This window comes from Prinia subflava, chromosome 2 (genome assembly GCF_021018805.1).
Source record: "Prinia subflava isolate CZ2003 ecotype Zambia chromosome 2, Cam_Psub_1.2, whole genome shotgun sequence".
Lineage (NCBI taxonomy): Eukaryota > Metazoa > Chordata > Aves > Passeriformes > Cisticolidae > Prinia > Prinia subflava.
This window is the reverse complement of record NC_086248.1, coordinates 69,100,814-69,128,303: the sequence shown is the minus strand read 5'-3', so window position 1 is coordinate 69,128,303 and position 27,490 is coordinate 69,100,814. Positions and strand designations below refer to the sequence as shown.

At 36.3% G+C, this 27,490-nt stretch overlaps 1 protein-coding gene across 1 annotated transcript in view; it reads left to right on the top strand.

The window, feature by feature from the left end:
• Positions 1–27,490, top strand: part of RYR2 (ryanodine receptor 2) — a 383,210-nt gene that overhangs the window by 207,561 nt on the left and 148,159 nt on the right. The window contains exons 20-26 of the mRNA XM_063390404.1: positions 1,044–1,285; positions 4,578–4,770; positions 6,541–6,757; positions 6,982–7,086; positions 11,346–11,449; positions 15,595–15,678; positions 18,707–18,866. Of these exons, the coding sequence (XP_063246474.1) occupies positions 1,044–1,285; positions 4,578–4,770; positions 6,541–6,757; positions 6,982–7,086; positions 11,346–11,449; positions 15,595–15,678; positions 18,707–18,866 (1,105 nt within the window). The remainder of the gene's footprint in view (positions 1–1,043; positions 1,286–4,577; positions 4,771–6,540; positions 6,758–6,981; positions 7,087–11,345; positions 11,450–15,594; positions 15,679–18,706; positions 18,867–27,490) is intronic.

Sequence of the window (27,490 nt, the reverse complement as noted above, 5' to 3'; positions counted from 1 at the left end):
GTAGGAGCACCACACTGATATTAAGGATTTCTACAACTTCTTCAAATTACTGAGTTATACAGGACTTGAGACACAGAAGGAAGAGGTACAAGAATTTTGACATGCAACGACTCTCACTTTTATATCTTTTTAAATGTTATTCTTTTGAATGGATAATCAGTGTTACAGAATGCAGTTTGCTTTGTAATGTGTACTTAGTACACTTACATTGGTAAGTGGTGAATAGCTATGATTTTTTTGCAGTATTTAGCATCTACTAATTGTTCAAACACATAAACCAATTACTGTTGGCTTCTGAGTGAGGATACTGTTTCAGTTACTGAAGCCAACATTTTTTTTACTTAAAATGTATAGACCATTTTTTCACAGGAATAAATGAGTGAATAAATAAATATACTGCCTTCTGGGAGCTAAAGTCTGAGATGTTGCCTAGACGGTGCCTCGACTTGTCCAGAACTGAGATTGCTATCCATTGTTACTTTTTTCATGGGGGCATAAATGGCACAGCAAGCTGAAAGAATAGATAGAACACCTAGATAGAATCAAGAAAGACTATAAAGCTGTGGGAGTGCAAGTGAAAAGTGTTGAAGGCAAAGCTACCCCTTTTTTCCATTTTTCCAGTTAGAGGAAGAGGTTGCAGCCAAGAATCACATGGAAAAGCCAAAGGGTAATGGATACAAATATCTCTTGGGGAGATTCTGATTGGAGAAAAGAGTAACATTTTTTGTAATGAGAAGAATCAGTCATTGGAATAATGCTGAGGAAATGCTGGATTACCCAACATTGGACACTTACAAGATTGAGCAGGACACTGTGCTGGGCGATCTTGTCATGACTGTGCTTTTGTCAAGGGAGGTTGCACCAGATGATAGTTGCAGTCTTTACCAACCTGGTAATCTGTGATTCCATGAAGTAAAATTACTTCTGGTATTTTAATCACACAAAAAAAAAGGCGTGAAATTTGAGTCAATGTAAAGTACGCAGCAGTTCATCTTGACGTTGAGATAAGTTTTTAATAACTATTTTTATTCCTTCTGTTTAAGCATGCGACCCAACATCTTCTTGGGGATTAGTGAAGGCTCAGCCCAATACAGAAAATGGTACTATGAACTTATGGTGGACCATCTAGAGCCCTTTGTGACTGCAGAATCAACTCATCTACGAGTGGGCTGGGCTTCAACAGAAGGCTACTCGCCCTACCCAGGGGGAGGAGCGGAATGGGGAGGAAATGGTGTTGGTGATGACTTATATTCCTATGGCTTTGATGGTCTGCATCTGTGGTCAGGTATTCCGTTGGGTATTTTGTGGTTGTTGTTTATTTTTGTTTAAAAATTGTAATTGCGTTTGCAATCCCAGTGAATTTAGTTTCAACAGCAGCAAAGTGAATTAAATTATTTCAGCTGACACTTGGAACATACAGAAACAGTACCCTATATGAGACTATGATTTAAACTGTCATTGTGTATTGAAAAAAATTGGTTTATATGAAGTAATGGCAGTGGACTAATAACTTACATTTCAGCCTGGGATTTGGGAGGGTGGGTGGGAAGGGGAACTGTGTTCATGGTAACTATGAAAATTTTATTTAAAACTTCAAAGCTGAAAAAACTGAAGTACAGCAGCCATCTGGGTTTGAAATTCCTATGCAGCAGTGTAAGAAAAGTCTGAGAAATTTAAGTAAAAGGATTCTTAATTTTTGATTTTTAGGTTTTTTTTTTTTTTCAAGCCAGATTTTTATTATGGGTCTTTAGAAGTTCAGAGATACTTTAGAGTTGAAGATTTTTAAATATGTTCTTTGCCAAACATTTAAAATAAGGTATTTTTAATGTAGTGATGTTTTATTTGCATACATTAAGACTGATTATTGCAAGACTTGCAGAATCACATTCCTAGCTTGCATATGATGTATTTGCTCAGGTATTCATCTTTAAAATGTTCTTGGCTTACTTTGGATCTATTTGTTAATAATAATTTATGCATGAAGATTCTAGTGTTAGAGAAAGCTGAACTCAGTGTCTACAGCGTTTTTATTTACTCTTGATTCCACAAATACCTTATTCTCTCTTCAAATTGGATTAGCTCAGCAAAATCAGAATAATGATAGCTTGTTCTCCTTTTCTTAATCTTTTTTACAAGTTTTAACTTTTGCAAAAAGATTCACAGATATCATTTAGAAGGGTAGTCCTTTAGTTGGACAGTCCTGAACCTCTTGGAAGGAGATTTTACTATGATTTGACCTTGCTGAGAATTTTTTTTTTCTTTTGATTTTTGAGAGGTTATTGGGCAGTGGTAAGAACTGCCTGGAAACCGGGAAAGGCTCATTGGATTGGCAGTTCTTTCCATTATAAAGATATGAGCAGGTTTTCTAAAGCACCTTAGCAGACAAGAGAGATAATTTAGTGAGTCAGCTGCTTCATCCAAAGTTTTTGCAGTTTTGAGGCATTGAGGCTTGATACTTGGAAAATAATACAGTTTTACATTTCAAAAGAACTTTCCAATCAAAATAGCACAGTGAATTTTATTAATAAATAATAGCATATCAACTGGAGTGGCATCTTAGGAAAGAAGCTTCTACTTAGCCTCTCGTGTATAGCGAGAATTACTTTGGAGCAATGATGCATAATTAATGATATCATTACAAGTGTCGTGACTAAGTTTGACAGATAAAAGTATTATTGCAGAAGAATCAGAAAATAATGAGCTAACAAAGATAGCTTTTGTACTTAAGGTCACTTTTAGAGAGAAAACAAAAGATTACCAAAAATCAAAATCTTCTACCTACTGCAAGCTTTTCAGTCAGATATGTAACAACAGAAAAATGAACAGTTGTTTGTGGTTCTCAAGTCAGTAATCCTGCCAAAAAAAAAAAAGTCAGACCACATTTGTATCTGCAAATTTTTCTATCTGTTGTGGATGCGGCTGGTAGATTTGAAAAGATTTGTGTCTTTTTCCTCCACTGATTTATTGTGTAACACATACATACTTCTCAAATATGGAAGAACTTTAAGCTGTTGCATATTGAAAATTCTTGTCTTTGCTTCCACAATCCCAGGCTGCATCTTGATAAGTCTCTTCAATAGCATTTTAAGAATAACCTCCTTAGCATGAAACATTTACTACATTAATGAATAGCAACATAATTTCTGCCCCCAAATTTCTGTTCTGGACCAAACCTATGTGAGAATCACATATAATTTACATTTGGTTCTTCAGTCCTGAAATGCCCTATTGTGAAGAAGTGGAGCTCATAGGTCTGTCAAGTATAGATACTTGAATGCTAGAAACGGCATTTTGCTCATTTGATCTATTTGATCATCTGTCATCAATGACATCAATGCGTATTTTTGTTAGCAGTTAGCCTTGCACTGATCTCCATAACCTATATTTGCCTAAACTTTAGTGTCTAAAAAGGCAGCTGGTTTCAAGTAGCATTCTTTAAGCAGATGAAATATCTGTTCTTCATTGGTAGCTCCTTTAGAGTTTAGTTATCCCTGCCTTTAAATAACTGTCCCTTTCTGTGATTTATTTTATGCTAACTCACAGCTGTGATATTTTTATCTGGCAGTATCACAAAGTCATTTTTCATATATAGAGTTTTGGAAGTGTTGGTATTTTATTTTTCCTCCATATTTGGGGAGATATGTGCATGAAAATTCACTTTTCAGAAAAATTGAGATTTTATTATTTTTGCTTCTGTTAAAACCATATGTCATCAGCTTCTTCTTGGAGATGTAGTGCTAGTTAAGACTTTCGTGTTTACAAAAGTTGGACACCTTAGTTAAAAAGTTAGTTTTTACTAACTCTGTTCTTTGTATGCATCGTGAAGTATCTCTTGCAGACAGTGCATAAGTTATTTTTGGAAAACATGTATAGACATGTAAATTTCAGACACAATCACTTTCTATTTCTCAATTCTATAGCTTGTTTCTCTTGGCAATCAGGTGTTTCTGTGTAAATGAATTTGATGTAAGATAGAATACATAAAAACTGATTAAAAATATATATATTACTGAATAGATATGCCTTAAAAATGCAGCTATCTTTGTAGATTAATGAAAAATGCTGGTTTGCAGTTTGATTATGAAACTGAATAGTAGCATCTCATACAAGTTTGGATGAGTACTATGATGTGGCCATTAACAGGGATTACCTAATTTTCCATGAATAATTCAAAGTGAGATAGTTTTCTTGGTCTAAATAATGAAGCAGTCTTTAGAAAAATATACTAGGTTTAATATTAGGTACTAATGGCTGTTTTCAGTTTGCACTTTTGTAATGTAAGGAATAAAATGTAGTTTTCTCAGTTTTGACTGTTTATATGGATATCAGTAATTATTCTCACTTACATTAAATGTAATTGAGTTTTATTATTTATGATTGAAATAGTTGTGTTGATATAACTGTATGCTGCTATTTGCTATATTGCAAGCTTAAAATCAGGTAATGGATGTCATAGGTTAGATATTTGTGTATTAATGTGTTTGTGCTCTATAGCATTTTTTTTCTTTTTTAGGCTGCTGTGAAAATGAATGAGATCTTCACAAGTTTCACTAAATGTGTCTCTGTTACTTCCACAGGTTGTGTAGCACGAACAGTTAATTCTCCCAACCAACATCTATTAAGAACTGATGATGTTATTAGCTGCTGTTTGGACCTGAGTGCCCCCAGCATCTCTTTCCGAATAAATGGTCAGCCAGTTCAAGGAATGTTTGAAAATTTCAACATAGATGGCCTCTTCTTCCCAGTTGTCAGCTTCTCTGCAGGAATAAAGTTAGCATCCCATAGAGTTGTTTGTTTGGTGTTGTGTTTTGTTTTGTTTTTGTTTTTCCAAGTCTGCTTATTTTTTTTCTGTATAGATGAATATGCTGAATATTTCCCTGGCTGTCTGCTCTCCTTTCTCTTTCTGACATCTGCTTTTTTGGCAAAGTTCCAGTTCTTGGGTAGTGAGAGCTACAAAGAAGTCCTGAAGACACAGTGCATCTGTTGTTTTTCAGCACACAAGTGTATTCTGGTGGTTTGCAGACATATCTTAGAAAGAGCTTCTTAATAATTTCTTTGCTGACACATTGCTACACATTAACTCCAGGGCAGTATTTTGCATCAGCCTTTGTTATTAAAAATATTTTTTCCCTATCTCACCTGTTATGATTAGTAACTATTATTTAAAGAGGCATTATCTGCACTTACCTTAAGAAATAGTGATCATACACTTCCCTTTCTGCAGCATGAGTTAATACTAATTCAATTGGTATTCTGGTTGCTGTATTGGTTTTCTATAAAAATTCAAATCACACTTGAGGTGCCAAACATCTGCTTCCATGTATTGAGCAGTTTGAGACTCTAATATTAAAAAAGATTGCGTGGTGTTCCAGCAGGCAGACCAACTTTATCAGGACTGACAAAGGTGAAGGCTGAAAGCTGATTTCTGTTGGAGGCAGAGCAATGTTCTCTGTGGGATCGTTCAAGGAATACCACAGAAGCTAAGAGCTGTCACACAGAGCATGCATCCATCTCTTGTTCCAGATGCAAAATACACTCCTTTAGACTTTGATTTTGATAGTACAGGAGATAAAATGTAGTAAAATTATAGATCTACATGCAACAAAATGCAAAGCTATAAACCTGCATGCATTATTTCTGTTATCAGAGAAATTTTTGACAGATATTATTTGTGTGCTGCATGCAGTTTTTGAGTGTGTACTGGTATAGCATTAACAAAAATCTTGTAAGATAATCAGTAAACAGAAAAGATACAAAATTCTTCTAGTTTAAGGCTAGTTTTGTGGGTGTTTTCTGATTCCTTCTGGATGGCAATGTTCTAGGAACATTGGTCTAGGATTATGTCATTGCTATGTCATGTTGGTATTATGTCATTGCTACACCAGTATTACCTGACTGATGGAATTTTTCAGTTCCATTTCAATTTCCATTTTCAATTTCAAAAGCCCATGACATATTTACCATTTTGTCATGAATAAAAGAGTTCTCTGTGTTTCTATTAATATGACAAATAAAAGTTTTAGGGAGGGAAATTTAGGTGCTTTTGAACTGTGTACTAAGGATTTAATGTTTTATGAGAGGAAAGAAAGAACCACAGGGTTTTAGGTTCATTTCTCAAATTAGATTGAATGGAGACCTCCTCAGTGGAGAGAGTTCTGAAGTGCTTGATTGATTACTCTGGGTTTTAATCTCTGCCTTCAGAGACTCAATAGACTGCTGCTTACTTTATAGGTGTGCTGAGTACACTGATTATTCTCTCTCTCAGAGGTTATTGGTCTTGTGATTTAAAATGCCTTCATTGAAGTAAAATTAACCAGAAAAAAGAAGAGTTTTGTTTTCCCATGTTTTTTTTAATCTCCTGTATCATAAATTCCAGCAGCAGTTAGAGAAGGTTGAACTATAAACAATGAAAAGAAGCTGCAACATTGAAATTTTTCCCCCTTTTTTTAAAATAGTATTTAATATTCTGTAGGCTTAGAGACTGATTAGGCTTTCCACCAGAGGTATCTTAGTTATCTAAAGTAATTCTGATGTTTACAGGGTTCGTTTCTTGCTTGGAGGTCGCCATGGAGAGTTCAAGTTCCTTCCTCCACCTGGATATGCTCCATGCTTTGAAGCTGTCTTACCAAAAGAGAAGCTGAAAGTGGAGCACAGCCGAGAGTACAAACAAGATCGTAGCTACACAAGAGACCTGCTGGGTCCCACCGTGTCTCTGTCACAAGCAGCTTTCACTCCAGTTCCTGTAGATACTAGCCAGGTATGGAAGTGGAAAGATGACATTTTCCTTTTTAAACACACAGCTATTGCATACCTATTTTCCTTCATTTGGTTGAATTTACACCTTGTCCCAAACTTGTTTTTTTCTTGGGATTTGTTGAGAGATCTGGTTTGTACAAAGCTTATCTGATAAGAAGGTTTGGGTGGCATGTCAAGCAACTTATTTGTAATAGCCTCTTCCTCTCTTAACTGTTCTCTCTTTAGATTGTTCTGCCTCCCCACCTGGAAAGGATTAGAGAAAAATTAGCAGAAAACATCCATGAACTTTGGGTTATGAATAAGATGGAACTTGGCTGGCAGTATGGACCAGTATGTACCTTCCGACTTAATTTTCTGTTAATTGCATAGTATGATTCAGCACACTGGTTTCAATGTACTAATGAGACTGCATTTTTCATCATCCCCCCAAAATTAGTAAGGTTTTAAACACCTTCCCACTGAAAACAAGTGGAAAACCAACAGCGCTTGGGCATTTCTGAACAAAAATTCTGGTATTAAACCTATTTGGTGCTGAAATTTTCAGTCTAACTGTCAGTACAGAAAGCACATAGTGAGTTTTTCAGCTCCTATTTGTTCTTGGAGCAAGATGTTTAACTGAGTGGTGGAGTAAGTTAATGAAAACCAGTTATTCTTGGTTTTCTTTACATGTGCTGACTGACATATATTACTCTTATAGAAGTCCCAAATAAACATTGTCTATAGGAAATTCCATTGAATCTGATTTTTGCTTTCCTTCTCTCCACTTCTTCAGTCTCATGTCTGTATTAGGTGCTCTACAGAAAAATTTTCACATCTCTTTCCTACTTTTCATGGAGTATGAAGAAATTGTTCTTTTAAAAGTTAATCAGTAAAAAATTATATGTTATTATGCTTGTTATTTGTTTTCCAAATAATGTTTTATGAAGAAATATTGCTGTGAAGAGTATATAGAAACATGCAGTAGGTACTACATGTAAGTGTAAAAACAAGTATGTATTCTATTTTCATTACTAAAAAGATTTTGGTCCTCTGCGGAGTTCATGTTACAGATTTGAGGCTACTGGGCACAAGTATTTACTTGGTGTAGCATACAGCAGTACTTAAAAATACATGCTTAACAGAGAAGATCTCTAGATTTTGTTGTAGTTAATTTCCCCACCAAATCAATTGCAAAACCTCAGTTAAATTAATGTGTCAAAACACTGTAATTGTGGTGTAATCATACCAGCTGTGGAGCAATCTGTAGGAACTCTTAGTGCACCATTACGTGTCACCGAGAGTCTAATTGTACAGTTGAACACTATTTAGACCACATATGATAAGTATCAAGTTAAGCAGTGATAAAGTTAGCTATGTTCAAAATGAAGATAGGTGTTAAATCTTTCAAATTACCTTGCTTTAGTGCATTGGGGTAGGATGTGCTCACTTCAGAATCGTGACAAAGTATATGCTGATCATTTTATAGAGGATGATTTCTTAATCATACTGGTTTCTCCCAAATGATTTTATCAGTTTCACAGGCTCACAGAACGAGCTGAGGTGGAAGGGATCCACAAAGATTCATCAAGTCGGACTCCTACCCCTGCACAGCACCATTCCCAGGAGCTGCACCCTGTGCCCAAACCCTTCTTGAGCTTGAGTATTGTCCAAACCCTTCTTGAGCTCTGTCAGGCCTGGTGCTGTGACCACTTCCCTGGGGAGCCTGTTCCGGTGCCCAACCACCCTCTGGGTGATGAACCTTTTTCTAATATCCAGCCTAAACCTCCCCTGACACGACTTCAGGCCATTCCCTCGGGTCCTGTCCCTGCTCACCACAGAGAAGAGATCAGTGCCTGCCCCTCCTCTTCCCTGAATGAGGAAGCTGTAACTGCAGTGAGGTCTCCCCTCAGTCTCCTCCAGCTGAACAGACCAAGGGCCCTCAGCCACCCCTCAAATGCCTTCCCCTCAAGGCCCTTCACCATCCTCACTGCCCTCCTTTGGACACTCTCTAGTTCAGTGTCTTTCTTACACTGTGGCACCCAGAGCTGCCCCCAGCACTGGAGGTGAGGCTGCCCCAGCTCAGAGCAGAGCAGGACAATCCCCTCCCTTGCCCTCCCTGGCCATGCTGTGCCGATGTCCCCCAGGACAGGGCTGGCCCTCCTGGCTGCCAGGGCACTGCTGGGGCATGTTCAGCTTGCCACTGACCAGGACCCTCCAGTCCCTTTCCATGGAGGTGCTTTCCAGCATCCCATTCCCCAGTCTGTCCATACACTCAGGGTTGGCCCATCCCAGGTGCAGAGTCCAGCACCTTCCCTGGTTGAACTTCATACAGTTGGTGATTGCCCGGCCCTCTGATTCATCAAGGTCTCTCTGCAGGGCCTCCCTGCCCTCAAGGGAGTCAACAGCTCCTCCCAGTTTTGTATCGTCTGCATGTAAGCCACTGCTGCCAGTTCTGGTTATCTGAATTCAGGCACTGCAGTTACTGGGTAGTGGGGGCAGGCATGGCACAGAAATTAGCTTGTTTAGACACACACAAGTAATCTAATATTAGATTTAGTCTTTTTACTTCAGAGCAAGATGCATTCTGTGTTGTAACTAGTGGTGTTTTGTCACCAAGTCAAGGAGTTTAAAGGCTAATAGACAGAATCTGCTAATCTTACAAATGACCCTCCAGATTATTAAAAAAATCTGCTGTAGCATTTTATATTCCTCCTGCATATGTGGGTCATCATATCTGTATGTAGTATCACCAAACTGTTGCCTTATTACATACCCACTATTGCATTTCATATTACTACTACATTCTATGCATGCAAGACAGTACAATATCAAGCTAATGTAGAAAAATTATGGACTTTGTTAATTTGCCTCATTTTAAGTTGAATATGTGTACTCTTGAAATCATCAGGTGCATCTGCACATCTTTGTTTCTGTTCAAAGTCTCTATGCATTTAAAACCAGCCAAAAAAATTAAGAATTGATGGATGTCATGAGTTCTGCCACTAATATAATGTGTTTGCAAGGCTGTAAATTTTTATATTGAGCTCAGAAAAAAACCAGAAAACAGGAAGGTAACCCACAAAATATGTTAGCTACATTATAGAATTATTATACATTGTCATTGTAGAACAGAAATAGTGTCGCTAGGGGAAATAAATAATTTTGGATCTCTGAGGAAAATACCTGATATCCAAGACTTAAATTAGCTGTACGCAGATCTAAACTCAGAGACTCAAAATTTTTTAATACAGATTACTGTAGGGTTTAGGCATCTGAAAACAAACATTTTCAGTGCTACTAAAAGATATTTCTCATTTTATCTTCTATTGAATTATTTAAGTAGTTTGACAGTTGAATTGCCTGTATTGTCTGTCCAAAGAACATTAATCCCATCAAATCAAGATAAATACCACCTGGAGACTGTAAAGATTTTTCAGTCCTAAACGTAAATGACTGCTGTTCAATTTGAGAATTATGTGCTTGGATCAAAATGCAAAAACTATGTTACTCAGAAATGTGATAGAGAAATGTGATTTTTTTTTCATGACGTTAAATAAACTAGATTAAGTAGTAGTGTAAATATCAAATTTGAAAATTATAACAATTAGGCTTAACTTCAACAGTTAACATTCAGTTTTCCAGCAGAATTATCTGATTGATCAAAAATCAATGTTATTTTTCAATAACTTCCACTTTGCAACATTAAAGGTTAATATAAATTATGAACTTATGGTCTATCAAAGATTGACATGAAAATGTTACTGTGCAGATGTTAAAAGTCGCAATGGAGTCTTTTAGGTAATATTTTCAAACTAACATGTTTTATCAAGACTTTCTAGATATTGTTGGCTGAACTCTAGCACAAGATGCTAAGTTGAGAGCTATAGAGTGCTTGGTTATTACAGCCTCTGAGGTTGCCCTTCTTGATTATGGACAGGGATAGACTAAAACTGTGTAGAAATAGAGGAGGTTAAAAATGTTTTTGATCAAATTTGTAAGTTTACAAAATGTAGGATTTTGTAAATTATAGCCTGGATGGCTCTCCCGTCACTATACTAAAAGTAAGTTCATGTTCCACTTATATATGACTTCCTGAAAGTCACATTCTGCTTCTATGGTACTGGAAATAACTTAGAAACAAACATTTTCAGAATTAAGAGATGGGGAAGATTACTTTTACATTGTTATTTTCATCAGGTAAGGATTTCAGTACTATCTGTATCAATATATTTATACAAACTGGATCTAGAATTTTTGAAACATGGGGCTGAATATGAGATGGTACTTTGTGGCTGTATGTTAAAACAACATAGATTACACTGTTCTTGAACTTTGCATATTTCCTGTGAACATCTGTATAATAGCAAATACAAATTAGCATTTATTCCACTTGGGATATGCAAATCTGAAGTTTATTTGCAAATGCAAATTCTGCCTTGCTGGAACACAATGATCATGCTCTGTGAATACAGAATACTTTCTGTTTTGAAGTATTATCCAGTTTGAGTAATTCTAACAGGATCAGCTTTAGGTACCTTAGGATTGGACTGGTTTTAAAATTCTTTCAGTTTTTAAGGCACGTTAAGCTTATTTTTTTACTGTTTTCTCAGGTTAGGGACGACAACAAAAGACAACACCCATGCTTGGTGGAGTTCTCGAAATTGCCGGAGCAGGAAAGAAATTATAACTTGCAAATGTCACTTGAAACACTGAAGTAAGTTGGTAGAACTTTTGAAGTTTATTGTTAGATTTTCATAAAGAAATGCAGTTTGCAGAATTATAAATTGACATGTGAATTAAAATTGGATGTGTAGGTGAGGGTAATAATATGCAAATGAGGGAGTGAGATACATTAATGAATTATGTATTTGGCACTAAAAATTACTTTGATAGATAATTCTTTTTAGAATTATTGTGGTAATGCTGATTGTGAAATGACAATTCAGACAGTTTTTATCCAGGAGGAAAGAAGTAGATCCAAGCTTTGAAAAAAAAAATCTTTGCTTCCTATTTAGTTTAATTCAATTAGGTTTAATTTCTTTAAATGTTCTTTATTGATAAAACAAACTTTGAAACTCAATAGGTATTTATTTTTTGCATACGACTAAATTAAGAACTTTGCTTCAGGACCCCATTTCTATGTCAGCTGTGCATGTTGCCACAGTACACACATAGTAGACAGTCCCTCATTTTGGGGATGAATCATTAGATGTGGGAATGTCATGGTAGCTCTCCAGCTGGAATGCTAAAAATTTTCAACAGGACCTTAAAGTATTTTTTGAAGTAATCTAGTTTTCTGGTTTACAAAGACACAATTCAGCTTTGTCAATCAAGGAGGTCTGAGTTCTTACTCTGCTGTGACTTATTTGAAAAATCTAGTAGGGTAAGTAATTTCTCCCATATGGAGCATTGTATGCAGCCAACACATAAAAATATTTGATGGTAGATGTGGTTCTCCAGTCAGCCATACTTAGTTGAAATCTATTTTTTTTGCTTGTTAGTTACTTTATACTATTCCGAGAGTTTACAAAGGTTTAATGTCTGCATGTGATATTACTTTTCTGTGAATATTTGTCCTATATTATTAAAATCTTTACCATGTAAACTGATAGTGCAATATAGTGTTTATACTCATAATAAAAGGACTTCATGGTCCTCATAGTACAAAGCTATGTAGAACACTCCTTCTAGATTTTCTTGCAGATTTCTTTTCAGGCCAACTTCTCTGCACTATTTACTGATCTACCGTTCCCACAGTAAATAAATTACTCAGTGAAAAACTGAGTACTTAAGGTCATATTTATGACCCTAAGTGCTAAACAGTTTCTGGAGGGATATTTTGCCATTATTTAGAGTTGAAGCATTTAGAGAGAAATTGAACTGAAAGCAAGAAAATAAGTTCAAATTTTCTACAGTTAGATATTAGAATTACAAGGAACGTTTTTGGGCATTTCCCGTCAGCAGAGCAATGTGCTGTGGGTTTGAAATATGTTCTTCCTTTCTATTTTACGAAACTACAAAAGATGATGTCAATAACTTTCACTATGGTTGGCTCTTTTCCTAGAATACTCTATGTAATATGGCTCAGGCAGCAGAAAAATCGTGCTCTCATAATTAAATGCACGCTGCTGACGTTTCACTAAGTATTGAACAATTTAATGAGTCCTTACAAGGTTACTGGTTCAGTATCCAGTGCTTTTCTAATCTAACCCTGTAAAAAAACTCCCAAGTTTCTGTTTTGTAAACATACAAGTTATGGATTGTTCCTTTTTCTTTATTAATTTTATTGCTTATTTGAGAAAGAGTCTTTCCATTAAATGGATAATATCCAAAATATAAATCTTTCAGTCCTTCTGTGTGTTTCAAAATTTGTATGCTTACTGGACTAAGAATTCCTTGCTTCCTTGTATTAGTCCTTGTTTTCTGATAAATGAAGTTCTAATTTTGTAGTATTGAGTTGTATTTGTCACGTAGACATCTATTGTGCAGGGATTAGGTGTGTCTTGCTTGGTTTATTTCTACGTGCTTGAAAGTGTGGAAAAATTGGTGCACTAATGAGTTGTAGGTGATCCATAGGTGATGAATTGTAATCTGTCTTGACTATTTCTTTACTAGATGTGTCTAGTCTACTAGCTGTCAACCTTGCCTGGGGGTGGTGGGGGGGGGAAGAGGGAAAGAAATATTATTTTAAAACTTCTAATAATTTTCTTTACAATTTGCATCAAACTGCACACTTGAAATAGTTGCAGGATGTGGAGAATAACACTGAATGTAATTGTGTTTTCCTTTGCGGCTGCCAGTTTTGCTGCCAGATGAGAGAGATAGAAATCAAGGAAGATCTGTCATATTAACTGATACAACTATTCTTTTCCATATACTGGGATATTTATATGTTTTTAAGTACAATTGAATACTTGTATGAGCTATAAAAGTTACACACCGTAGGAAATGTCAAGATGCAGAAATGAGTTGCCTCTGAAAATGTCATGGGATTAAAATATGCTTGCTCATACTGTTTCTGCACATGCATATATATATGTTTTACAGTTGGGTTTTGCATATTCTTTTGGTTGTTCTTCCTTATTTTGTGACTGACTTTCCCATTTCTGTGTATTTATTCAGTCTTGTGTGATAATTACAGCTATCATTGTGATGATGAGAGCTACATTAAGCCACTTTTAGTTTTCTTGCTTAGGTTTGAAGTGCTTTAATGGTCTTTCAGATTCTGCCAGTACAGTCTGCCATTTTATCCTCCTGTAGCACTCTTATTTGAATTTGTTTTGTTTGGGTAGAGATAATTCCTGGCTTACATTACAAGAAAATTGGGGTTACCAGAGGTTAGCTCCTCTGTACTGCATTTCACTATTAGATATGTTCTCCTACTTATGCTGGTGATAACTGCATAGAAATCATGTACTATTTATGCCAGTTGAAATTTAGCTGCATGGAGTATTCTTAGCAGAGAGTCTGTTTTTCAGGAAAGAGGCCACTGCATATTAGTTTCCTCATTTCAGATTTTACTGTCTAATTTTAAATCTGGGTTCACAGTTCATAACAATAGGACTTATTTCATGTGGCTAGTACTAAAAATATGCTGTAATAACCTCCTTGAAACAGACAATTCATCTACAAAGAGAAATAATGTTAGAAGACTATTTATGTTCTTTTTTTTTTCCTCTATTCAATTCAAGAGCAGTAAATATAGGTAAAGGAAGACTAGAAAATACTCTTTTAGCTAGTGGCAAGAACAAATAAAAACCTTGTTTGACACCGTTCTTCCACTTCAGTAAAATTTGAAATGAAGTCCAAAGTATTTATACCTGTGATTTCTTCTGTAATCAGTTTCTATCAAAGATATGGTTATCACCCTCAGGTTTTGAGAAAATCCTCATTTGACACCTAAGTTCAGTCTCTGAGTTTTGTCTAGGATTTCCATTAAGTTCAATGTCAATATTTTATATATGCGTGTAGATAAAGAAAGACTATAAGCCAACACTAAATATAAATGCAGGAACAAATAATTGATAATTTACAGATCAAATCCTGAAGAAAAATGAGACTTAAAATTTATGCTGCTGAAGAATGTGGCTATAAGGAAAGGAAGAAGTCTGAAGTAATCAGAAACCCAGTTAGTACTGTTAACCCTGGTTTAAGTTTATAGATTCGGTGTTTGTTTTCTGAAGTGAGCTGCATTTTGCAGAGTCAGGCCATGATGGGCTGGTTCAGTGGCTCTGTGGTATAAGCCTTGTGGTAGGTACAAGACACTCTCTAGATTGAATGGGATAGCAGTTTTGGCCGAAGGCTTATCATGTATTCTGCAGTCAGTTCTCTCTTCAGTATTGTCCTAAAAAAATCCAGATCCAACTGAAATCTCTAAAAATAGCTTTCTCAGAAAGAAGACACATTCTAAGGATAAGTGCCTTAGTTTATGCCTTTTTTCTTTTTATAGCTGTGATATAAGTAACAACACACATAAAGGTGTGGGTATGAAGCAGTATGAGCGAGAATGTAAGTGGTATGATTAAGTATATGAAGCAGAAATAATGTCTCAAGGGCAGTCTTCAAACTAATACCTCATAGATGAAATACATTAGATTATAGCTCCATTTTGAAGTACCTTGCTCATATTTTTACTAAATTTTTTGGGACATCTTGTGGCATTTTTTTCAACACTATCAGAAAGCTTATTACATATACAAAAAGGCTGGTGTTGATCACTTCATATTATATTGTAATAATTTCCACAGGTCTCATTTGTTTTGTAGTGCCATTTATAGGCACTATAGTGTGCCTATGAACAGTAGGAACTCAAAATATAGAAACACTGTTAGTAATTAATCTCTGATTTCTGTGCCCTAGAACCCTGCTGGCATTAGGCTGCCATGTTGGAATTGCTGATGAACGTGCTGAAGAAAAAGTGAAAAAAATGAAACTTCCAAAGAAGTAAGTAGAAATTCAATGTGTCTTGTTCTTAGGCAGTGTAAATTAAATGAATTCTACTTTAACAATTCAATATTTACACCGCTAGTCTTATTAGTTCTTGGGCATACAGTTACATGCATGATTTCTCAGGAGTTTTCAGAAATTTTCACATACCATAATTCACAGTTTTTCTTCCAGACATTCATTGTTATGTGTTTCTCTTGTATATTGTGTGTATCACAGAGACTTTGTTAAGAACTTTACAGTAAATTTGCCAATGTATTTTATTGTGCTGCAGATATTTAAAGGTGACCCTTTTGAAAGTTCTCAAATGGTCACAACTCGAGGTGTAGAGAACTGGTACAACCACCTGACCTTTTTCTAAGTGATCTGTTGGCAGCAGCATCAGTAGGACTGAGCTTAGCCTGCTATGGTATAGTGGCCTCCACTACCATGGCTCTGAAATCAGCTCTCATGGCTCAGCCAAGTGGCCCAGGCTTCTTAGCACCAGTGTACACATTCAAAGAGTTTGGGAATAAAGAATTTGGGAACTTGGACACAGTAGAGATAGTGGAACTTCAGTTTCATTTGCCTATCTGTCAGCCCTATTGCTCAACATACACTTGAGGCCATGGGATGAAGGAGGATTATGTAAAGGTAAAAAGCCAGAAAGGTAAATGCCACAGTTTTACTAGGGGAGAACTTCTTCATGGTCTGTTATTTCTGAATTTAAGACAGTAATTTAGTTTCCTTGGTTATGACTCAGAGCAATGGTAAGTGCTGGTTGCTGAATTGGAATTCCTGCCACCAGTAGCAAACCTTTGCAGGAACGTGCTCTGTGCAGAAATATCTGTGCTCTGTGCAGAAATATCTGTTCCTCTGATATTGCATATCTCCATTATTCACAGCAATCCTTCGCTGACCCATACCTTTGTATAACATGCAGTCCCTGAGGCCAGTGTAATAACCTCCAGCACATTTATCCAAAGTATGTCTTCTTTCTTCCTTCTGTGAGCCAAAATTCTGTGCCTCATTCTGGCAATATTCCTGCAGGCTTCTAGGTAATAATTTAATATAAGGTAGCTGTAAGAACCTGGACCATCAAGTCTTTGATATCTACCACACTGCACCAATTTGCATAGCACTGATATTACAGTTTCAGAATCCTTGATGTGGTGGCTTTGGCAGAATGAATAGGAATAAAAGCAGGGTATTAATTTAAGTTCCCCTCCAAACTGTTCTTCGGTTTTGGTATCCCAAAATAACTGTGTATCTCTCAAAGAAGAAAAGATATCTAGGGCCTTCTGTATTTTCCTTCTGAATTTCCTGGGCAGAAATATATGTGCATTTGCAAGATTGCTCAAGTGAATCAAATTTCCTGCTTTTTAAAAACTGCAGCTAAATCTCAAGTCTGAAGAAATTATAATTTCTAATATAAGAAGAGCAGTAATGTTGAGTGTATTTAATGTCATTAACAGTCATAACTTTAGAAACCTGAAGTCATACCATACATACAAAGTCACAATTATAATACCTGACTTATTGAAAAAACTAGCAAAAAGGAAAGGAAAACATTGTGGCTATATTTTGAAAAGCTTGTGCAGGGGAGCGTGGCAGGAAAAAGCGCAGTAATTGCCAACCTGACAAGTGTGCTAATTTTGTAGGTTTCGCTGTTTCCATTACTTTCTTGTTTTACTCCTCTCACTGAAGTGACTTCACAGACACCTGATGAGGGGTTAACTGCAAAGGCAGTGAACTCCTGTGGGGGTTTCCTGTAATAGAAACCTGCAGATTGGGAACTATGTGGATGGCAGAGTTTGGAATAATGTTCTTGAATTGTCATTTTCAAACTTAAAATTTTCTTTTTACTGTGATAACTTTGAAGGAAGATTCAACCTCTTATATATAGATAATAGTACTTCTTAAATATCTGGTTGTTTAAAATTATTGTTTTCAGCAAATAATTTGTTTAAATGGGTTTTAAAATGGTTGTCACAGAAGAGAATTAATTAAGATTGGTAATGTATTTGAATATTTTAGGATATAAAAGGGGATAAATACTGTTTAATTTTATGGGTTTCTCTCTGTCAGCACAAATAAATACTAGAAAATTACCAAATTGTTTAGAAAATAATTGAGCAATTATTTAAACTAGCCATTCTTTATACACCCCAGCGTGTATAATTTCAAAGAGAGAATGTTGTTGTTTGTTTGCCACAGACTCCTTTATAGTGAGTCAAACAAACCAAAATAGTGTTTTGTATGCTGGAGGAAAAATAGAATCCTAGAATCATTTAGGTTGGAAAAGACAATAATGCTTTATTGAAGGTTTTCTCATAAGTAAAGTAGGAGATTTCTATAATTAATTGGAAGGGAATAACTTTAGAAAAGTAGCATTCCCAAAAAAAACTAAGGAGGCTGCCTTTCTAGTCTAAGGTCATGCTTAAATTTTAAACATTTGCTCCTATGATTTGAAAGATAGTTGAAGTATGAATTATTATGAAGTGAAACTTTTAAACTGGATTTCAAAACTGATCTTGAGTAAACCACTTGACATGCTCTGTCTCTTAGCAGTCCTTTATAGAAACAGGAAGAATATATTTTCTTGTTGCAGTAGGAAGTAGATAGAATTTAATAGGCATTGTCATCTGCTCAGAGGTAGTAATAATATTGTTTATATAAGCATTTAGATAAACATCTTAATCTACTACTTTGAATGTGTGGCATTACTAAAATACTTTAGAAACAGTTTTATTTCAGACCATTTTGGGTAGCTTTCATTGCCAGTTACTTCATCCCATCAAGATGCAATTAGCTTGAAACAGAATCAAAATCAAAAACAAATCAGTAATCAAATTTACATTATTATTCTTTATGTTCAAAGGCAGATATCATATTTATATAGATATATTGCGTAGATGTTACTTCTTTCTTTTGTGGTTTCTCTGAATTTTTTTCTTATTGAAAAGTAACTGCAAGTTCTGTTTTTTTGTGGGTTTTTTTTTTTTTTTTTTGTTTGTTTGTTTGTTTGTTTGTTTGTTTTCAACAGCTATCAGTTGTTGAGTGGATATAAGCCAGCGCCCATGGATCTGAGTTTTATCAAACTGACGCCCTCTCAAGAAGCTATGGTGGATAAACTGGCAGAGAATGCTCACAATGTGTGGGCAAGGGACCGGATAAGGCAGGGCTGGACATACGGCATCCAGCAGGTAAGTGCTAACTTCAGACACTCAAGGCAGCACTTATCTACTGAGATACTTCACAGCTAAATGGAAATGATGGGGACATGCTGGCAGGAAGAAACAACTAGCAAATGCAAGTTTGTCAGTCAAAGAAAACAAAAATACATAATTTAAAGCAATCCTGCTAAATAGCAGCATGGGACTCTTTTATAAGCAGTATTAAAAAGACATGGTGGTATATTTGTGTACGCTATCTAGATCTCAGGGTGAGAAAATTGCATGCAGGAAGCTAATGTGCTCCAGTATTTTAGGAAATGTAAATATTGACTTTCACTAGGGGAATCATTTAAATGTTTGTGGTTCTGAGAATTGAATAATTTTATTTATCCAGGAAAATCAGAATGTAAACTTCTAGTAATAACTTTGTTAATGCAATACTTTTCTGGCAGAAGCTGTGTTTAACTGAGAATAGTTAAGTCAGTCTCAAAGTTCTAGTCCTACTTTAGTAGTTCAGCTCCAGTGGATAGGAGTATTATTTGGTAGTTATCCCAGTGTGCTACAAGGGAGGAGAGTAAGAATAAAGCATGGTGGATTATTAAAAGAAAAACACATGTTCTTCGGTTTCTTTAAAAAACTCCCCAAACTAGTCAATTTGGTATACCATGAGCCTAATTTCTTATTTTTCTAGACAGCTTCTATATCAGTTTTCCCTCAAGATTTTCCATTCTTTTTGTGATTGGCAGTGAATTTTATATGCACAAGGATCTCTTCACTTGCATTGATAAATGTGTGGTAGCATTTCACAGTGAATTTTTAGGACAATTTACCCCTTGGAGAAAAAATGAGTTTTCATGGTTTTGTGCTGAGCATAAAAGATCATTATTTTTGCAAAAATGAGAAACAGCTGTTTTGTACGTACATACCCTTTTCTTCCTACAATCAGTGGTTTTGTTTTTGACAAAAATTTGAGTTATACATTTCAGTACCACATATGTCAAATTTTGTTCTTCTACAGGAACAAAATTCATCTATTTGAAAAACTCTTGTGTAAAATAATCTTTGTTTTTTATATATTAAGTTAAGCACTTTGCCTCATCACATACAGGTATGCTTATGTGACAAAATATATGCTGCATATCTACATTTCAGTTTTGTTCATTATAGTATCTTACTATGAAGGTGTCATTGTGTGCCGAGGTCGTGTTACGGGTTAAAGTCTTTATAGGTCTTACAACATTTTAGTATCTAAGCAAAGTGGTTTATTATATAAAAGCATGTATCTGAAGGTGCGAGAGTCCTAAGAGCGGTCTTACAATACAATCAATTATAAATATGAACAAGCGAAGTCTAAATAAAACAATAACCTAAGCATACAAATCTTAACACACAAAACTCTAATGAGACATCAAGCAGAGCACAAATCTGACATTACAGCCTCTAGGTAAATCAGCCTCCCATCTGACCCCAAGCAGGGTTTTCCAACCGTGGGGTCACAATATCAGAAAGGGATCACAAGATCACAGATCCCAGACAGAGGTCCCGGCCGCGGGGGTCACAACAACAGAAAGGGGCCCCGAGATTCCGAACCCACACAGAGCCCTCGTTCACAGGGTCACGATGACAGTGAGGGATCCTGAACCGCACAGAGTTCCCGTCCGGGGGGGTCGCAGGGACAAGGAGGGGTCCCGGGGTCCCAAACCCACACAGTTCCCGGTTGCAGAGACAGGAAGGAGGTCCCGGGGTCCCGGACCCTCGCAGACTCCCCGGCAGCCCCGAACAGAGTTCTGGGGCAAACACCGCAGGGGGAAAGGGAAGGGACGGGATCGCAGGGGCAAGGAGGGGTCCTGGGGTCCTGAACCCTCGCAGGGGGAAGGGACGGGACCCCAGGCTATAATGGATGGTACCTTTAGAATCCCATTCGGCTCCCTGGCGGGGCTCCTTCCTCAGGCCGCAGAAGGTGGAGGTTGGATAGATAGATCGGATTGATCAATCGACTGACCGACACAGAGGCTTTTTTTATCCCAAATTACAAAATGCATATTCATATATTTTATCTACACACTAACCAATCTAGGTACAATTCTAAGTTTGTAAAACTACGAAAAACAGCGTCAAAACCTATGCACATAGCATATCTATTAACACAAAATTCTATCTTACTAGCATAAGGTTCTGCCTTGTTGTACATAAAATTCATACTAAAAATTATAAACAGTACTCTACTGTATTTTTGTTGTGTCTATACTCTATCACTAGGCCTAAAGCTCTGTCCTTGTACACTAGGACAACTAGGACTTAGGGCATGTAAAACTTAAAGCTGAGGGTTAGATTTCTACTTTATGTGTCTAAAGCTTTATATATATTCTAATTTTTCTAAAGGTTTTAATTCCATCTCTGTACTTCTCACTCTCTGCGGAGGATCCATGGAAACATGGATTCCAACAATTGTGTTACTTTGTAAGCTATTTAGGAAATCTATGTTCTGTATTTGGGTCTAGAAAGACAGTGAGTAATTTCTTTTGTTTGTAGACTGGAATATGTGTATATTCTCTGCTAGAAAAACACTGAAAATCAGTATTTTTGCAACTCTCCTGCTTTCCCCAGGATCAAAATTTTCCATAATACTGCGCCTTTAAGTAAAAGGTGGCCTTTTGAAGTACTGCTAACATTTCTGGTAGAATATGAATCATGAAAAGTGTTGAAAGTGATGATTTTCTGTTGTTAGGTAGGGGGAGGGGATTATTTAGTTTTGAACTCACTATTTCATTCCTGTTTTTAAGGAGTCACTGCTCAATTCTTTTCTGGAATGAAAAACTGTATGTTTAAAATAAATATTTCCGATATATTGAAGAACATACTCAAAAATTTATACCAAGTCTCCCATATTTTTTATTCTTCCAGAGGCAAATCATTTTCAATAGAGGACCTTGCCAATTGGGAGCTTTAAAATAAATGAAAGTTGGAAAATACAACTTTGATAGAAACTTGACCTAGTCCAAAATAAAATTTAGTTTTGCAACAGAATTTATTTTTTAAGATAAAATTAAGAAGTTTCTGGAATCAAATGCATCTGTTAGCTAATTAAATTTCTAACTGTCATTGGGGAAATTTAATCTTATGACTCACACATTGTGAATAAATTTTCTTAGGTCTTGAAGAGAATTTAATCTACCCTTTGTATCTTTGAAATCTTTATCTCTTTCAGTGTATCTTTGAAAAAACTCACAACTAATTTTGCCATATTTATTGGAGTGAATTTGCAGCTAAATTGCATGTTTTCTGAATTAGTGAGCTGTTAAGTAGGAAAGTCAGTTAAATGGTGATATCAAAGATTTTCCCAGTGTTATTGGTTTGGGAATGATATGTAAAAGATGTAATGGGAGTGGGTAGCAATCAAAAAATTTCTCCTTTACATCTTCGCAATATATTTATTACACACTGTCTTTTTGTATGATTTGGTGTGCTTGTTGATATAGAAGGCATTTGAAGAGGTGTGATGTGATAGTCATAAATCATTAGTTTTATTACGGCTACCAAAAGGCAGTGGAGTTGCTCAATGCCACAACTTGGTTTTAAAAATCATCCCAAAACTGCTAAAAATATTGATCAGACAAATCCCGTATTGGATATAACCTAAAATTAAACACTTCGGAAGAATCATGAAGTCTGTCTTAGGCTCTTAGTGCTGTACTTAGGGAGAGAGATACAACTGACTGTTGAACCTAAATATTGTAGCCCTGTGAGGAGATGTTTTGGAGCCTCACAGGGGGAGAGCAGAGGGGAAAATGGAGGACTCTGATCTACTCACTGAACAGCTCTCTGTATTTTATCTACTGACTACTAGAGTACTTTCCTGAGGGAAACTCTTGGAACTCTGGCCTTCTCTAGGCTCCCTTCCTAATAAATGTCCTGCTCACTAGATGACAAACTTTAACATGAAAATTAAATCTCTGCTCACTTATTAAAGTTTATATTTGGGTGTGAGAAAACTCATGGCAACTAGAGGTTTTGTTAAAAACCCCATAGCCTTGCAATTACTGAGTGGTCCATTACCCATTTTTCAAGAGTTTTAAAAGATTGACTCCATAGCCTCAAAGATGTTTGACTAGACAAACAGGATTTAGGTATCTACATCTATTCTGGTAGCCAAGGACAGGTTTTTGTATAAAAAACTTTATGGGAATGGTAGCCCCTAGTTGTGTTTTCAGATATTTTTTAAGCAGTCGATGTGAATTAAACTCTGATTTTGACTAGCAGGTTATGCTCTAAAAGAGTCTTAGACAAATGTTTCTGCTCTAAATCTTGACTAGGCTTAGGTATGTATGATAAAGATTTAATTGTTCTTCCTTATCAAGACAAAGACAGTTATGGGCATGCAGAGAAGAGTCTGAAGAATTTAAAACTAAAAAGCTTAAGTGCCTGTGAAACTGATCACATTTGGAGTTGGAAAGCCAGTTGGGGTTTTGCACTACTGAGTGCTTATGCTTTAAACATCCAAGATTTTTTTTACTGACTAAAGACTTGTGTGCTGAATTGTGCACTGTTGTTGAGAATGCAGTATAGTGGTGCAGTGAACGCTATCATAGTTGTGCTTTCAGCAGAGGATGATTGTTAAATGTGGACAAGAGCAGGGAAATATTCATGACCTTCAGGAAGCAGATTTACAAGACCAACAGTATACTTTACTCCCTTATTCCTGGCAGATAAGTTACCACAGTGTCATGGATAGTTAAAAAGGTAGATGATGCCCTTTTTCAACAATAGTTTGTCTTGCAGAAGCTGCCGTGCTTTGGATGTCGATTTGCTCTTAATTCCATATCCTTTCTCTTTTCAAATATTTTTTTTCTTCTGGAGAAAAGACCAACAGCTGAGTTTCAGGAGTGCTTACAATATACAGATAACAAATAGCATTTATTAAAATCCATAAGAAGAGAGCAGAAGAGCAAGGTGCTCCTTTCTGGGTGCAGTGCAGAGATGCTTCTCATTTAGATGGCATACATACCACATGGCAAGCTGCTAGCTCTAGCTGTTGTCCACACTGCTACGTGCTTCTGCTTGACTCCAGTGGGTTTATTTCATGGGCTACATTTTGTCATCCCATAATATTACTGTGACATGCTACAGTAGTGGAATAAAGTGACATGATGTTGTGCTGTATAATACTATAAACAGATCTTGCAGAGCTGTAAAATAGTTTCCTAAGGGAAAGAAGCTTATAGATGTTTCAAAGTAGATGAACTAATCACTGGGAAATGTTATGAACAGCAATAGTGCTGTGGCTGTAGGATGAATTAAATAACCTAGTAGGTCTGTTCAGTATGAGAGCCTCATCATTTCAAGATTATACAAAATGAAAAAGTTAAAGGGATACTGTCAAGTAGTTAATGTGTAAACCTTTTCTTTCTTTAAAAGCTGTTGGGGAAAATGCCTTCCAACTTGGAGATTTCTTTCTTCTAAACCCATCACTGTTTGCCAGCCTTTTCTCTTAATAAGATATAACTAACTGCATTTTATGCATGACTATATCCAGTATTTTTGTTCTACTGCTGCAGAGCCAGCCAGCCAGGAGAGGGAGCACAAGTTAGATAATAAATCCTGTTTCCAGAATTGTTCGGAAGGTTGTGATGACACTGATCGCAAACAAATATTTTTTGGTAGTACAGACTCACAGTTGCCTATTGCTCCATGAAGGGAGAAAGCAGAAGGAGCAAAACAGGTAGGAAAAATATGTATTTCTGCTTAAAAGAATATAGTAAGTAGCAAGGGTAAGTGGAAAAACAAGCCCAGAAATCAGTATGAAAGTACTTGACAGTGTCCCTTCAAGGGTGAACATGATTGCCTGCAAGTTGGTGGTCTTGGGACTGGGGAAATGGTAAATGAACAAGGACAGATACAGGAGTAAGATCCAAGCAAAGAAGCAATGTAGTCTTACTGTAAGTGAATTAAAATAATCATATTTGTGCTATGAGAGAAGGCTTTTTTTTTTTTTTTAATGGATTTTAATACTAAGTTTTGTCATAATTACATGAGGTTTTTTGTTTGGCTACTTTTAAGGAATTTTTCATAATAAGACAATGAAAAATAGCATTGAAGTATAAAAGCATGTAGTTATGACTAAATCTTCACAATCTAATGGAAAATATTCAGATTGCATATAAATTTATCCATTAACTTACAGTATTTTTGGACATGCATAAAATGGTGATTTTATGCATACAGGAGAATCCCAACATCCATATGAATAAGGAAAAGGCAGAAAGAAGAGAATAGAGTTGGGCTTGGAGATCAGAAAGCAAATGAAAATAGTTCTAAGTACATTACCTGCCTCATTCCTCATCCTGAATACATGAGTTCTAGGCTCCCCACTGATTGTAGAGATCACAGAAAAAGTTCCTTTCACATTTTGCTTATATACATTGTCACATATTCAGATAGCTTTGTCAAAGGGTATCTTGCTTTTTCTTCATGTTGCAGTGTGTTCTGGCTAGAAAAGCTAACAATCAGAAACCTGATTGATACTGAAAAAATAAAAAGCATTAAAAATCTTTAACAAGCTTTAACAATTCCTTGTAAATATTGGCAACTAAAATTTTCCTTCTGCTCTGTGAAAGCTCCTTAAGAAAGATGCTCTGCAGTTCCTCTCCTAGAATAGTCAGTGGGCATTGACATGCAATTATAGGAAATCTTACTTCTCTTTAGCCCAAAAATGCAAGACAATTTGGTTTTTCAAAGACAGGATCTTACATTTTTTTTTTTCAGATTTATAGAAAATATATGGTATCATTAATTGATCAGGAGCTGGTCTTCTCAGCCTAAGGCTGCAATGCAAGAGAGGCATTGTTATGGAAAGTCAGGCTGGGTGAAATATGCATGCGTGGGAAAAATCAAGTTGTTGCTTATTTTTTCATTAAACATATATAGAAACAGCATCTTGTCCTTGTAAAAACTACTTATGTTACCTCACTTTGACATTTTACATGATTTATACTGATACATTAGTTCCTTCCATTTATAGTCAGGGCACATTCTGCCAGGCATTCCATATGGCTGTGGTCCTCAGTGTAAGATGGCAGAAGCTGTGCACGTATTACTAAGGATACACATACTTCCAAGGTTAGAACACAGCTGCTAGTATTCCAGATGGGGAACATCACCTCTTCTTTGGTTGGGTACATTTGGATTATTAACATTGCTAAGAGTACAGCTTTGTGAGGACTTTATTGTGCTTTCTGGTTCTAATGCTCTGGACTTGGGAAAATTACTTTTTTAGTAAATATCAGTTTAGAGTGGAATTTTTTCTTTTCCCCTGTGTAGATGATTTTTAATTTTCATGGTTTCTGCTTGAACATGAGCTGCTGTGATAGGTGTGGAAAAGCTAGCCCTTGAGGTAGCAAGGCATGAAAGTTAGGGTGTAGGTAAATGATCCTGCTCGCAGTGTCCGTGCTGCACGTGCACATGGGGCCTCACCGGTTTTCTGGCAACACTGCTGGCAAGCTTGCCTCGTGGCATTTGTTGTGGCAATAGCTCAGAAGTCTTTGTGATAGTGAGAGCTGTGGATCTTGCGTGTCGGTGGAGATGTGACAGCAAACAGAATCAATTTGCAGCTGTGGAATGAGGGTTTGCTAGTGCTGCAAAGGGAGCTAAGGGAACAACAGCACATCTGTCTCACTGGATGTGTGCTGAAATACATTTGTTTTGTGCATGTACTTTAACAGCCTTGCTTATGAGAGAAAAATCATTTCAGTACCACACAGAATATGGATCTGTGCAGCTCTAATACTTTAAAATCACAAAATGTGTGTTCCCAATATATTATTACCATATTTTTCCCTGCACTCTTCCTACTATGTGTTTTAGCTTTACAGTCTTTTCCTATCTTTCTTTCTGATAAGCACTTATTTACATATGTTTCTGATGAGCTTTTGTTCCCTTTAGTCTAGTGGTCTGTGCTGTTCCTGAACTTCTCAGAGATTTGGGAAGGTCCAGGAGTGCACAGCTTTACAATGCAACATTTATAGCTCTGAAAACAACATTATTATTTTCAGATGTCTTTTAGAGGTTTATATGATAATTTGTTTTTTGTTACTGAATTACTGCTGAAGCACACAATCTTATTACACATACTGCATCTCTTAATAGGTTCTCTTAGGGCTGCTTATAGAATTTGACTACGGTTTTCTCTGCTGCTGTAGACTATGTGGACTTTTCTTGTTTCATTCTTAGGTGAGATCTATGTCTGTGCAAGTTCCAAGACCAGTTGTAGGGCTGGTGCCAGGAAATCAGTTATTGACACGTCACAGACTCCTTGAACAAAAGAATGCACTTTACATCTGATGTGTGTGTTTTCTTTGAGTTACTGTGCAGCAGTGTTCTTTACCTGTCACAGAAGTTTTAAAAGGGTTGTTGATGTTTTTTGGTGTGTGTGTTTAGGTATTTTTTCTGTAGTTCTTTTCCTTTTAAGACCTACACGTGGTTAAAAAAATGTATGCAGTTAAATTGGCCCATTGTTGACCAATTTTTGCCTAATTCATTTCCTTTCATATCCTACAAAGGATAAATCTGTGCCCATTCAAATAGTTGTTTATCAGTCATTTCTCATGTACACTGTGAAAAGTAATACTGACTTTTCATGGTCAGTGCTCTATCACTGA